The following is a 15,245-nucleotide window of genomic DNA, read 5'->3' as shown; positions in this document are numbered from 1 at the left end:
GAGAAAGTGACCATATTTTTAGCCACACTACTTTTCACATAGAGAAACCTGCCTTTAGATTTGTTATTTCTGCTCTGTAATCTCAAACCTACCTATTGTTACTGCAGATACTGTCTGAAATTGTGAAGGCCATGAGAAAAAATGACTACATCTAAAATGCTTCAATTATCAGAAAGCCAGAAAATGCTGGTGTCTTTGGCAGTTAGCCAACTGCTCTCTCAGATACAGTCAGGATATACCAGTTTACATCTTTTGCTATATCAAAAGATAAGACTGTCTGGGCTCTGCAGGATTAAAGGATTAATTAATTAATTAGTGGTAAAGCACTGAACGTTAAAACAAAATATCCATAGCAAATAGGGGTAAGGACTGTAGGAATGTAGAAAAATCTGTGTTTTGCAGTTTAAGTTTAAGATAAAGGGTTAAAGATAAAGGATAGTGCTCCAATTATCAGAGATTGTTAACAAGGAAGTGTGTGTGCTGAACTCACAGTGACCTCAAAACCAGCCAAAAAATGTTTTTTAGCTAAGTTAGCAACAGGCGATATCATTTGTTTGTTAAGGCTATAAAAGGTTCATTGCTAATACCTCCTGCCTGCCCAAACTGGAGCTGACCAACATAGGTCGAAGCACCCCTGATTTTAGCCCTTTTTTAAGTACCTTAATCAAATATTTATGAATGTTTTCTTACTGTTTGGGTGTAGCAATTACTTATCAGTAGGCTTTTGCACATGTTTAGAACAATGGTATAGATACCACTGATCTACTGGATTTAAAAAAATAATTTTTTATTATTGAAAATGTGTGGTGAAATGAATGTGTGGTGCTACCCTGTACCCTATTATTATTATTATTTTTATTAATAATACAATTTCAACAAGGACTATTAGATAACATTTTAAATGCATCAGGAATGAAAGGAATCATAGCAGAGGTATAAATCAAATTATTACATGATGATGGCAAAATTGTCAATGAAGTAGAAAAGGCATTAATTCAATAAATATTTCTGTTCTGCATCTGGAACCAAGCTGGCTCATTTAACAATGTTATGTATTGATGCTGAAATACTTTATCTTCCAACAGCAGCTAAGGAGCCTGTTAAACAGCATCTTGCAAAGTTAAACATTTTAAAAGGAACAGTTACTCACCTTTTTGTAACTGTTGTTCTTCGAGAGGTGTTGCTCATCTCTATTCCAGTTAGGTGTGTGCGCATGCGCCATGTGCACGAATGTCAGAAACTTTTCCCTAGCAGCTACCCATTGGGCTGGCTGTGGAGCCCCCTGGAGTGATGCCAATATGGTGCTCTATATATGACACTGCTGGTTCGACCCCCCTTCAGTTCCTTCTTGCCAGCTATTCCGACAGAGGGGAAGGTGGAGGGGGACAGAATAGATATAAGCAACACATCTCGAAGAACAACAGCTATAGAAAGGTAAGTAACCGTTTCTTCTTCTTCGAATGCTTGCTCATATCAATTCCAGTTAGGTGACTCCCAAGCCTTACCTCGGAGGTGGGGTCGGAGTCAAGGAATTGAGGCCAGAGCCCTCGTTGACTGAGCCATGACAACAGGTGGAGAAACCTTCGCTAAATCATAACAAGTATGAATACACACCTTGATCCAGGAGGATATCCGCTGGGAAGAGACTGGCAAACCTTTCATCTGCTCCGCTAGAGTGACAAACAACTGGGTTCTTTTGCAGAACGGCTTCGTTTGGTCTATGTAGAAGGTGAGCGCCCTTCTAAAGTCCAACAAATGCAGCTGCTGCTCACGGAGGTTGGCGTGCGGCTTTGGATAGAAAACTGGCAGGAAAATATCCTGGCTGACATGGAAACGGGACATGACTTTTGGTAGGAAGGCCGGGTGAGGCCTAAGCTGCACCTTGTCCATATGAAAGATGGGCTCAAATTTGAGGGCTTGTAGTTCAGAAACGCGTTGTGCTGAAGTGATGGCCACTAGAAAGGCAATCTTCCAGGAGAGGTAGAGGAGGAAGCATGAAGCTAGTGGCTCAAAGGGAGGACCCAGGAGATGAGATAGGACTAAACTGAGGTCCCAGGCAGGGAAAGGGGGCTTCATATGGGGGCTGGATCTTTTCTAGTCCTTTTAAAAAATGTCCCACGATAGGGTGTGCAAACACTGAGCGCCCGGAAACGCCTGGGTGAAATGCTGAAATAGCCACGAGGTGAACCTTAAGAGAACCGAATGCCAGGCACTGATCTTTCAGGTGCACCAAATAGTCCAGGATGCATGGCATTGAAGCCTGGAGTGGGAGTACCTGCCGCTGGGCACACCAGATAGAAAACCTTTTCCACTTAGCTTTGTAAGTGGTTCTGGTAGAAGCTTGTGGCTTTCCAGGAGCACCTGCCTCACTGGGTCCGAACAGGTGAGCTCTGCTTGGTTCAACAACAGATCCTCCAGGCCATGAGGTGAAGTGACTGAAGGTCTGGGTGAAAAAGGCGACCATAATTCTGTAAGAGGAGGTCGGAAGTGAGAGGTAGATGAATTGGTAGATCGATAGGTCCATGAGGGTGAGGTACCAGCACTCGCAAGGCCAAGTTTGGGCCACTAGGATGACGTCTGCCTTGTCCCTGCAGACCTTGAGAAGCACCTTGTGTATGAGAGGAAATGGCAGAAAGGCATATAGTAGCTGACCGGACCATGGGATCAGGAAGGCATCTGCAATCGAGCCCGGGCTGTGAGCCCAGAAAGAGCAAAAAGTTGGGCATTTCCTGTTTGCCCGCGTGGTGAACAGGTCGATTCGGGGAAACCCCCAGCTGCGGAAGATGGAGTGGATGACGTCCGGCCGAATAGACCATTTGTGTGCGATGAACCGCCGGCTCAAGCTGTCCGCCAGTACATTCTGAACACCCGACAGGTATGAGGCTTGGAGAAGGATGGAGTGGGCTAAACAAAATTCCCATAGGAGGAGAGCTTCCTGGCAGAAAGGAGACGACCAGGCTCCGCCTTGCTTGTTTATGTAAAACATGGCCATGGTATTGTCCGTCAGTACTGCTACACAGTGGCCCTGCAAGCAGGACAGGAATGCCTGGCAAGTGAGGCGGATTGCCCTGAGCAATTTGATGTTGATATGCAGAGCCAGTTCCTCTATTTGCCATAGGCCCTGAATCGTCATGCTCCCGAGATGCTCTCCCCAGCTGAGCGCCGACACATCCGTTACCAAAGTCAGAGTGGGCTGGGGGGGTGGAACAGTACCCTGGCACTTACCATCCAGGGGTCCAGCCACCATGTAGGAAATCGAGGGTATGTCCCAGAACAGTCAGCACCATGTCTAGACTGTCGCGGCCCAGGTGATACATGGACACAAGCCACGCCTGCAGGGGCCTGAGCTGCAACTCCAGAGATTGTAAAGTGACCTTGGAATCTTTTAACATATGCAAAGATTCATCTGTGTTTCCAGCAAACAACTTAGTGCAGTCAAAATGGAGGTCTTCTATTGTATTCTGGATCCCCTTTGGGAATCTTGAGAGTTGAAGCCAAGAGAACCTCCTCCTGCTATAATACCTACTGCTGTAAAAATCAAACAAGCGGCAGCAGCAGCAGCATTGAGAGAAGCCTGCAGAGATGTCTTGGCGAGCAGTTGGCCTTTTGCAATAATTGCTTGGAACTGCTCTCTGTGTTCTATCAGCAGATGTTCAACAAAGGCATTCAGCTTGGTGTAATTTGTGTGGTTGTACTTTGGCATTAAGACCTGGTAGTTGGTGATTCTATACTGTAAAGTAGCTGAAGAATAAGATTTTTTATCAAGGAGGTTGAGATGCTTATGATTTTTATCATAGGGTGTAGATTTAGCATGGGTCTGCCTTTGCCTTCCACATTCATTAGCCAACTTGCCCACCAAGAAGCTAGGAGATGCGTGAGAAAATAAAAATTCTGACTCCTTATAAGTCATACAGTGATGGGAGCTGAGGTGGGAGTATGCCAGATGACATCTGCAGGATCCAGGAGTTCCTTGTTGACTGGCAGGGCAATATATACAGAGGAGGCTGTATGGAGGATGTCGGGCAGCTTATCATGCGGTTCTTCAATTTCCTTGAGAGAAATCTGTAAAGAATCCATGACCTTTCTTGAGGAGATCCTGAAACTGCATAAAATCTTCAGCCAGGGATGGTGGAAGTGGCATGACAGCTTCATCCAGGGATGAAAAAGACCTTCACAGTAGGAGAGACCTCCTTGTCAGCCCTGGCCTCCTGTTCCTCAAACATCTCTTCCTGAGGCTCTGGTCTCCTGGAATGGGAGGCTGTGGAGGGTTGACTATCTCTATGAAGGGGAGACCTTGAAGCCCTAGAGAATCGATGGCAATATGTTATCCAGGGGTCCCATACAGCCAGGGGGGTGGCGCATATATCATGGGTGGCACCCCAGCAGGATGGAACCTGTGGACATCTGTCACTAGTGAGCTCAGGCTCCTCAGGGATTTCCAGAAACAAACCTTCAAGGGGCGGAGTGGAGAGCCTTGCACAGATAATTAGGAGGCTGAGGCAAAATCTTCATCAGAATCCTCCTCCTCTAAGTCACTCAGTAATGCTGGACCAGGAGAAGGAGCTTGAGGTACCGCCATCGGTATCAAACAGGCGTCTGGAGATCTGGAGGCCCTCAGTACTGAGGAGAGATCTGAGCCAAACAATGGTGAATCAGTGGGTCTCAGACATCACATGGTCTTGGGGAAACCTGAATTCTGGTGGTACAGAGAGCATTTTTGGTACCACGTCCAGGGCTTGAGCTGAAGTAACGGTATCTGAAGGAGTCAACGCTACACTAGTTTTGAATGAGCTGGGGGAACTGGGACAGAGCCTGAGTGGTCTTTTTTGGTACTGCAATAGAGCTCTTGCTGCCATGGTCTCCTGTTGGTACCAGTAGTCTTTTGGAGCCTGACATTTTAGGGTCTCTTTGATTAGAGGAGCTCTCGATATCTGAGGAACCAGCAGCTTTGTGGGTATCATGTCTAAGACTTATGGGAACCAGGGAAGCTGATGCCTTCGACTTCTTTGAGATGGATTTCCTACCTGGAGAACTTGGGGCATGGTCTTTGGAATACTTATAAGAGGAATCTTGGGCCTTCCTCTTAGATACCCTCGAGGAATGTGGCTCAGAGATAGTCTCTGAGTAAATCAGCTGCCTCTTCTGGCATACAGGGAGAGGGCCTGGCCTAGCAGTGAGCTATCCAGCATAAGGAGTCAAAGTTTTATCTTGCTGTTCTTTCTGGCTCTAGATTTTAATGTCAGAAAGAAGTTGCACTTTGGGGATTTATGAGATTCCCCAAGGCAATGGATGCAACGTGATCTATTGCTCACTGGAATTGCCTCCTGGCACAACAGGGAATACTTGAATCTGGGAGAACAGGGCAAACCCACAGAGAGGGCAAAACCTCTGGGGGGGTTGGGGGGCTAGCTTATATATTTTAAAAAACCAAAAAAACATAATGCAACTAACTACTATAATACACTAACTACAAAAAGAACAGCTGAGGCAAAACTCAACTCGGACAACTAGCTAAAGCTATTTCAAGCCAGGGTGGCTGAAAAGGAACTGAGGACGATTAGCCCATGCAGTGCTGTATAGCAATAGCATGGGGCATGAGACTGAGGAACACACATGTGCGGGCCAAACAGACACTGCTATGAGAAATCTCTGATCGAAGGCGCAGCTGGCGCAAGCGTATCTAGAGTGGAGCAACAATAGGGACACTACTTGAAGAACCACCTATATTTTTAAAGTTTACCTGAAGCTGCTGCTAGGTTTCCAGTTTGCTGCAACCCAGCACATGCAGGGACAGCAGGTCTGCAGGCCTCCTCCCCCCGTGGCCCTTTGGCAATGCAGGCTCTGTGTTCTAGGTAACCTGTGCTGCAAACAGCTCCCTTCTCCCATCCCCTGGACACTCTTCAAGCCATCCCCCCATGCCCCACTGAAGTTTACCAATGTTTTAAAGGTGGGTGAAAGGGGCTTTTCTGTTGCTTTGACTGATGGCCAGCTGAGTTAATTTGTTACATAATTTACTGCTGCTGAGTGGTCACTGTTATGATTCTAAGTTTGTTTAGGACACTTAGAGCATTTGTATTGGCAATTTTATTGTATTAATATATTTTGTAAATAAAAATATTAAAATTGTACATGGTTAAAATACTGAAGTGCCACAACTTAAACATTTGTTATGCATTTAAATGATAAACATTACAAACTTGAATGAAGAGGCTGGGGACATGAAGAGCAGTCAGGGGGTGAGAACAAGAGGGGCTTTCGGGGCTCTGATAAGCCAGAGCTAGCTCTTGTAGGAGGAGAGGAGAGCTAAAGGGAACTTCCTCAAAGACCACAGGCTCAAGAAAGCAGTGAAATGCGAAGCGCTTTCCTACCTGCTGCTCCTGCAGTGCCGAACAGCTCTTCACACCCTCCACCTGACTCACTGAGCTTTGCCCCTTTTCCCAGCTCAGCCCTGTCCCATCTCTCAGCCAACTGCTCTGTTGGGGTTTGTTTCTTTTTCACTAACAGACCCATTCCATAACGACGAAGATATTAAAAAGCAGTTTCTCTACACACACCCCACAAAAGAATAGCCTTTGCTTGAGTGCCCACAGATCAGTATAGATGGGTGACACTGAGCTTTTTGTTAAACTAATCATTTTCTGATAAATTGGTAGTAAAAAATTCATGAGATATTGATATAAAATATAACCTCAGTAACTTGAGTTATAGCAATTAATCTAAGTACATTTTTAATCTTCTAATTTTGGAAATAGAAAAAAGTAATATAACTCTCTTAACCACTCAAAATTTCAAATTAATACCTTGGCTTCAATCAAAAATTAGAGAGCTATAACATATGGCTTACAATAGAAGCCGAGACAGCCTTAATTATGGATTCTCTACTGCTCTTCCACAATACATACTACATAGAAGCTGCACACTTTTCATTTGATAAAATTTGTAAAGATGATATTTGGGCCACAAAATTAATCTACTCTCAAGGCTAGGGAAGATTTTCTGTTCCCATTTAAAGGGCTAATACAGTATGACTGCTGAACCTGCACTGTGCTTTATGTATTCCTCAGATATTCCCTCTTAAAAGTTCGCCTTCTAGCAAGAAACCTTTTCCCTCCCCGCCACAAAAGCTGATGGAAGACGACTAATGCTGTTAGCTATCCCTTGATCAGAATTGATTTGGCAGACCGTGAAGTAATCTGCTAGAAAAGAATTTGAGCAAAACACCATCACAATGTACTCAGTCACTGATTTACTTTGCTTTCAGAAGAGAAAATGCACTAATGGTTTGTGTATGTGGTAGGATGTTTTATTTTCAAAGCAAATGCACAAAATATCTAGATGTATTTAGGGAAAAGTCCACATCTCCACCTTCTCTGTAACATTCAAAGGCAGAACTCTGCTCCCTAAGATGCATAATTCGGAGGAGATATCTTGGCAAGCCATCCATTATTTATTTTTACTTGCAATTTGTGGTATCAACCCCAGGAGAAAGTAGGAGTTTACATGTTCAGAGTTTATTTCTGGCTGCATTAGGTTGAAAAGACTTGCACCAGATGTAGATTTTCTTATTGGCTCGATGCAAACTGAGAGTGGTGATGTATTATAGCCAATCATCAGTAATTTCCTACTATTATGAGTTCGGTGCCACTACCATCATCTAGACTTTCTTAAAATTTCCCACCACAGAGAAACGGTCAGGCTCAGTTTGGAGTAGGGTGCAGGAAGTGGACAGCAGATCCTGTCTCCTGGGAAGGTGGATCAAAGACTCTCCAATATCTACCAGGTCTATAGCAGGTCTCCTAATGAGCCTATACAAAACACTGTCAACATTAATCTAAAAAACTGCCCCCAAAGGCCTGTTCCAGGCCCCCATATAGCAGATGAAACAGGAAATGTATCCACCAGGATTTCACTCTGTGGGAGCTCAGCCTCCTTTCTTATAGGGTTCATCTCTGTAAATGAAGCTAGGCTACAAAAATGAGATGAAATTCACTAATAATCTAGAGATAGCAAAGACAGTTCAACATGTTAGCATGCAGGGACGAACCCGCCCATGAATCTTACCTGTGCCAGAGATGCACCATTCCCTTTTTTGAGCTCTGAGAAATTCTCACTTAGTTTTCCCCCTTTGTTACTTGAGTTGCATTTATAGCAAGTCCATCTCATCTGTCCCTTGGTTTCTATGCCACACTCTTTACTCAGCAGACAGAGTGAGTGGTATAAATGGCCACAACTGTAAAAACAAGAGAAGAAACTTCACTATAAAATTCTAAAATGTGATAATATTAATATACTAAATAATACTAAAACTAAAGTCTTATTTCAGAGTAGCAGCCGTGTTAGTCTCTATTCACAAAAAGAAAAGGAGTACTTGTGGCACCTTAGAGACTAACAAATTTATTTGAGCATAAGCTTTCGTGAGCTACAGCTCACTTCATCAGATGTATTCAGTGGAAAAATACAGTGGGGAGATTTATATACACAGAGAACATGAAACAATGGGTGTTACCATACACTCTGCAAGGAGAGTGATCAATTAAGATGAGCTATTACCAGTAGGAGGGGGGTGGGAATTAATTTAGGCTTGAATAGAGACCGGGAGTGGATGGGTCATTACACAAACCCCATGTTATTCCCCACCCCCCACTGTTCCTCAGAAGTTCTTGTCAACTGGTGGAAATGGCCCACCTTGATTATCACTACAAAAAGTCCCCCCCCCGACCCCGCTCTCCTGCTGGTAATAGCTCATCTTAAGTGATCACTCTCCTTACAGTGTGTATAGTAACACCCATTGTTTCATGTTCTCTGTGTATATAAATCTCCCCACTGTATTTTCCACTGAATGCATCCGATGAAGTGAGCTGTAGCTCACGAAAGCTTATGCTCAAATAAATTTTTTAGTCTCTAAGGTGCCACAAGTACTCCTTTTCTTTTTAAAAAAAATCTTATTAAGGCTAAGTACAATAATGTCATGCTACTGAAAGGGGAGATTTTCCTGTTGATTTTCAATTAAGAAAAACAGAGCTGCTTACCTACAACAATAGTTCCCAGTATATAAATGCCTCCACATTTTCACACCCTTGATCAAGGGTTGTACAAACCCAGAGTCACTAAAGGCAAAGAGAGCCACAAAAGAATCACATCTTCTGACAGAGATCACATCCATAATGCTTTGCACATACAGACCATGCCCCTTTGTTTCATGATGGCCTGTTCAGAAGCAAGAATTTCAAAGATGGGAGATAGTGAGTGTGAAATTGTGGTGGCAATATAATATGAGAATAGTTACAGGTAAATAGCCTTCAGATGCTGAACAATTCCCTCCTGCTGTCTGTTGAAGTTCAGCTACCTTCAGACCCTGATCCTGAGCCATTGTTGACCTCAGGGAGGAACGAAGAAGGGGCTGATAATGTCACTCAAATAGCTCAGTTCCTTTCTGTGAGAGAGAGCTCTTGGGGCAGAAACATGCAACAGCCCAATACTATCCTTTAAGGTCGTTACCCATTTTGTTTAATCTGCAGCTGGGAACAGGAGTGAGGCATTATAGTTCGCAGTGTTCTCAGCAGGAAGACATCTAGGTCTACATTTGCATCTCTTCCAACCTTGCTGGTGCAGTAGAACAACTCACCCAGTGAAGACTGGGATGTAGAAGAGGGCTAGCTGACTGAGACTCAATCCAGGGAAGAATTGGATAGATTTACTTACCTTGTAATTCTTTTCTTTGACCATTACTCTTCAATAGTCAAAGCGGTTTTCCTTCCCTCATGCACTTGGGACACAATCCACAGGAAAAGACATCCCAGACTGAAGCAAGTGTCCACTAATATAAATATCCTGTCTAACAGCAGAAAGAACCAGCTGCTTCAGAGGAAGGTGGAAGAACCCCTTAGTGGACAGAACTGCTCACAGAGACAGTGTGGCTTGGTGGCACTCAGGAGACCTAGGTTCAATTCCCAGCTCTGCCACTAGCCTGTGGGGGACCTTGGGTGAGTCACTTCATCTGTGCCTCAGTTTGCCCATCTGTACAGTGGGGATAATGATACTGACCTCCTTTGTGAAGCACTTTGAGTTCTACCGATGAAAAGCACAATGTATGAGAGCTACGTATTATTCTATGTCCCCACTGATGATAAACTGTTACTCTGGGGTCCAAACAGAGAGGTTAGTTCTGTTCTACACTTAAAATTTAGATCACTCCAGGGTGTGACAAATTCAGACCCCTGATCACTGCAATTAAGCTGACCTAACAACCAGTTCTAGATGTGGAGGGATAGCTCAGTGGTTTGAGCATTGGCCTGCTAAACCCAGGGTTGTGAGTTCAATCCTTGACGGGGCCATTTGGGATCTGGGGCAAAAATTGGGGATTGGTCCTGCTTTGAGCAGGGGGTTGGACTAGATGACCTCCTGAGGTCCCTTCCAAACCTGATATTCTATGATTAAAACAGAAAAATTCTTTGTTGAACTAGCTACTACTGCTTGCGGAGCTGGATTATCTACATAAATGGAAAAACCCCTTCTGTCAGTGTAAGAAGTGTCTGCACTATGGCGCTGCTACAGTGCTTGTGGAGTAGACCTTAGACCACAGCAGGCTAGTATGGGGCAGATTGCAGCCCAGCTTGCTGTGAACTAAATGTTTGTGTAATCAAGCCCTTAGTCTCCAGTCACAGTAACCTGGCTCTTCCCTATGATTCCTCCTGGGGTAAGTGCTCCCCAGTTCTGCTAAGCCTCTCTCCATAGCCCACTGTGGAGACCCTTTTCTGGCACCTCCAGCTCTCTCTCAGTCTGCTGGCCCACTCAGGAAACTTCTTAAATGACCCTTTAGATAGGTTTCACTTATTTTGGGATTTTGTATGCATCAAGAGGAATTGGTGACAAGTGCAATGTAAAATCTAAATAAAATAAAGATGTGAACTCCAGTTACAGGAAATGACTTGTTTTTTTTTCCTTTATCAATTCCTTTCATAGACAGGTCTAGACTTACCAATCAGGGATGTGCCGAAAAAAATGTCAAAATGCACGTTGCTAGCCAAATAATAACAAAGCACCCTATGATCTCCTTAGATACTTAAGGCACAGAGATACAGTGATGGCAACAGCTCCACTATAGCAAGAAGGAAGACCAGCATGGGTGCCTTTGTAGCAAGCCTCAACACTCAAACAAATAGTAATACTCAGAGTATCTGTACAGTTATCTGAATCTTTTGAACTTCTAAAACAAAGGTTTGGTTTGAAAGTTGGATAAAGGCTTACGGCAGTTCCTATTTCACCAAGGTAGTGTTTCCATCCTTATGTATAAATATGAACATGCACATCTCTCTAGCTTTACCTGAAGACAATGATTTCATCAGCCATCTCTTGCCTTCTCTTGTATTGCTGCAGACAGATACAGCAGTAATCCTGCTTTGGGTTAAGCCCTCTAGTGATGGAGGCTCTCAAGTTACACAAGGACCAGTGGAGATCGTGGTTCAGGAGATTAGTAGTTGTCTCTAGAAGGGTCTGTGCAGGAAGACAATTGTGTCATTTTGTCATTACTCTGCAGAAATTCTATATGTAGTAATTTATCATAGCAAGAAACTTATGAAATTATTAAAAGTGAAACGGTAGCATCTCCTTATACACTCTGTACCTGCTACCCAGAAAATACAGTACCCCTTTATCTCCCCACATATGTTAACAGAGACCATAACTTTTTGCTTTTATCTATTCAAGTCATTCATTTACAATCTGTCTTTCAGTGGTTTTGTTCAAGTCCCGATGGAACTGACACATTCTGTGATTTTGCATACTCCAGGCTTCCTTTTTTGTTCTCCATCTTTACGCAGTACATTTTTCAGAGGGAATTCCTAACATCCACCATTTTATGAGAATTATAGGGAATATAAGGATCAAGTGGGAGCAGTAAACTCAAATATGCTACACACTTTAACAGTAAAAAGTGCAGAGAATTCCAGTCTGCCATAATACTGACAATTCTGTCTTTTTGTTTTGTACACTTTTAAAATGGAATTAAAAATCAAAGGCATTTCACTGTTAGAAATTTGTTTCCTAGGCTGTTGCACACTTTGCTCTCCTGTTTGTATTCATAGAATATACATAGAAGCCCACTCAAAAAGAAATGAAATCGTTAAAGACCTAAACACCTACAAACATTCTGTGTAGTTTTTTAGATCCACAGCATTGTAAGGAAGAAATCAATAGTATTTTTCTCTAATACAAGTTCAAAACACCCATCACTGGCATAGGAGCTTTATCATGTCCACTATCCATACGGGAGTTTTATTATTACACTGTAATCCTGCATGATTGAATCTGACCATTTATATAATTGATATTACCACTCTTATACAATTGCAACAAATCTGGCACAAGTAGGTCATGTAAGGTGTCAATGGAAAAGTTAAGTTTTGCTAAATATGAATATCTTGGTTGATATCATCTTTGATATCATGTATCATCTTTCAGAGCAGCAGCCGTGTTAATCTGTATTTGCAAAAAGAAAAGGAGTGGCACCTTAGAGAATAAAATTTATTTGAGCATGAGCTTTCGTGAGCTACAGCTCACTTCATCGGATGCATTCAGTGGAAAATACAGTGGGAAGATCTACATACACACACACAGAGAACATGAAACAATGGGTTTTATCATACACACTGTAAGGAGAGTGATCACTTAAGATGAAAAGGAGTACTTGTGGCATCTTAGAAACTAACAAATTTATTTGAGCATAAGCTTTCATGAGCTACAGCTCGCTTCATCGGAATGAAGTGGACTGGTCCAGGCTGAGGTTGATGGTGGGATGGAAATTGTTGAAATCATGGTGGAATTTCTCAAGGGCTTCTTTTCCATGGGTCCAGATGATGAAGATGTCATCAATGTAGCGCAAGTAGAGTAGGGGCATTAGGGGACGAGAGCTGAGGAAGCGTAGTTCTAAGTCGGCCATACAAATGTTGGCATACTGTGGGGCCATGCGGGTACCCATCGCAGTGCCACTGATTTGAAGGTACACATTGTCCCCAAATGTGAAATAGTTATGGGTGAGGACAAAGTCACAAAGTTCAGCCACCAGGTTAGCCGTGACATTATTGGGGATACTGTTCCTGATGGCTTGTAATCCATCTTTGTGTGGAATGTTGGTGTAGAGGGCTTCTACATCCATAGTGGCTAGGATGGTGTTTTTAGGAAGATCACCGATGGATTGTAGTTTCCTCAGGAAGTCAGTGGTGTCTCGAAGATAGCTGGGAGTGCTGGTAACGTAGGGCCCGAGGAGGGAGTCTACATAGCCAGACAATCCTGCTGTCAGGGTGCCAATGCCTGAGATGATGGAGCGTCCAGGATTTCCAGGTTTATGGATCTTGGGTAGCAGATAGAATACCCCAGGACGGCGTTCTAGGGGTGTGTCTGTGCGGATTTGTTCTTGTGCTTTTTCAGGGATTTTTCAACAATTTCCATCCCACCATCAACCTCAGCCTGGACCAGTCCACACAAGAGATCCACTTCCTGGACACTACGGTGCTAATACGCGATGGTCACATAAACACTACCCTATATCAGAAACCTACTGACCGCTATTCCTACCTACATGCCTCTAGCTTTCATCCAGATCACGCCACATGATCCATTGTCTACAGCCAAGCTCTACGATATAACGCATTTGCTCCAACCCCTCAGACAGAGACAAACACCTACAAGATCTCTATCATGCATTCTTACAACTACAATACCCACCTGCTGAAGTGAAGAAACAGATTGACAGAGCCAGAAGAATACCCAGAAGTCACCTACTACAGGACAGGCCCAACAAAGAAAATAACAGAACGCCACTAGCCATCACCTTCAGCCCTCAACTAAAACCTTTCCAACGCATCATCAAGGATCTACAACCTATCCTGAAGGACGACCCATCACTCTCACAGATCTTGGGAGCCAGGCCAGTCCTTGCTTACAGACAGCCCCCCAACCTGAAGCAAATACTCACTAGCAACCACACACCAGAACCACTAACCCAGGAACCTAGCCTTGCAACAAAGGCCGTTGCTAACTCTGTCCACATATCTATTCAGGGGACACCATCATAGGGCCTAATCAGATCACTCACACTATCAGAGGCTCGTTCACCTGCCCATCTACCAATGTGATATATGCCATCATGTGCTAGCAATGCCCCTCTGCCATGTACATTGGTCAAACTGGACGGTCTCTACGTAAAAGAATAAATGGACACAAATCAGACATCAAGAATTTTAACATTCAAAAACCAGTCGGAGAACACTTCAATCTCTCCGGTCACTCGATTACAGACCTGAGAGTGGCTATCCTTCAACAAAAAAAACTTCAGAAACAGACTGCAGTGAGAGATGCTGAATTGGAATTAATTTGCAAACTGGATACAATTAACTTAGGTTTGAATAGAGATTGGGAGCGGATGAGTCATTACACAAAGTAAAACTATTTCCCCATGTTATTTCTCCCCCCCACCCTAGCCCCCATTGTTCCTCAGACGTTCTTGTTAACTGCTGGAAATGGCCCACCTTGCTTGTCACCATGAAAGGTTTTCCTCCTTCCCCCCCGCCCTGCTGGTGATGGCTCATCTTAAGTGATCACTCTCCTTACAGTGTGTATGATAAAACCCATTGTTTCATGTTCTCTGTGTGTGTATATAAATCTCCCCACTGTATTTTCCACTGAATGCATCCGATGAAGTGAGCTGTAGCTCACGAAAGCTTATGCTCAAATAAATTTGTTTGTCTCTAAGGTGCCACAAGTACTCCTTTTCTTTTTGCGAATACAGACTAACACAGCTGCTACTCTGAAACTTGTTTGAGACAGTAAATTTCCAGGCACATAGCAAAGGATATAAAAAAGACCCCTGAGATACCTCCATTTTGTCTCTTTCCTGCCCTGATTCTCTGGACCGTGAATTTACAATTAAAAGAAGCATTTTGAACTATGGACTGACGACCTTCCAATCTTTTGGAAGTTACCAGAGACAGTTTACAAGACAGCAGTCTATTCCATCACTGCTACAAACCTGATATAAGGACCTTGCAATTATTTGTATGTATATGATCTATTAACTATTATTAACTCTTTTATTCTTTTCTTTTATTATTAAACATTTAGCTTTTAGTTATTAAAGGATTGGCATCAGCGTGATTATTAGGTAAGATCCGAGTTATATATTTACGTGGCTAAGTGGCTGATCTCTTGGGATTAGAAAGACCCTATAATTGATTTAATTGATTTTCAGT

General features: G+C 43.3%; 1 protein-coding gene across 6 annotated transcripts in view; it reads right to left on the bottom strand.

Moving 5' to 3' along the window:
* VPS8 (VPS8 subunit of CORVET complex) overlaps nucleotides 1-15,245 on the bottom strand; it is a 229,976-nt gene that overhangs the window by 14,580 nt on the left and 200,151 nt on the right. For all 6 annotated transcript variants that reach the window (XM_038417053.2, XM_038417055.2, XM_043492809.1 and 3 more), the window contains 2 exons: nucleotides 11,324-11,493; nucleotides 8,062-8,230 (listed from right to left, as the gene is read on the bottom strand). In XM_038417053.2, coding sequence (XP_038272981.1) covers nucleotides 8,062-8,230; nucleotides 11,324-11,493 — 339 coding nt within the window. The remainder of the gene's footprint in view (nucleotides 1-8,061; nucleotides 8,231-11,323; nucleotides 11,494-15,245) is intronic.

This window comes from Dermochelys coriacea, chromosome 9 (assembly GCF_009764565.3).
Source record: "Dermochelys coriacea isolate rDerCor1 chromosome 9, rDerCor1.pri.v4, whole genome shotgun sequence".
NCBI lineage: Eukaryota > Metazoa > Chordata > Testudines > Dermochelyidae > Dermochelys > Dermochelys coriacea.
This window is presented reverse-complemented; position numbering and strand designations above follow the sequence as displayed.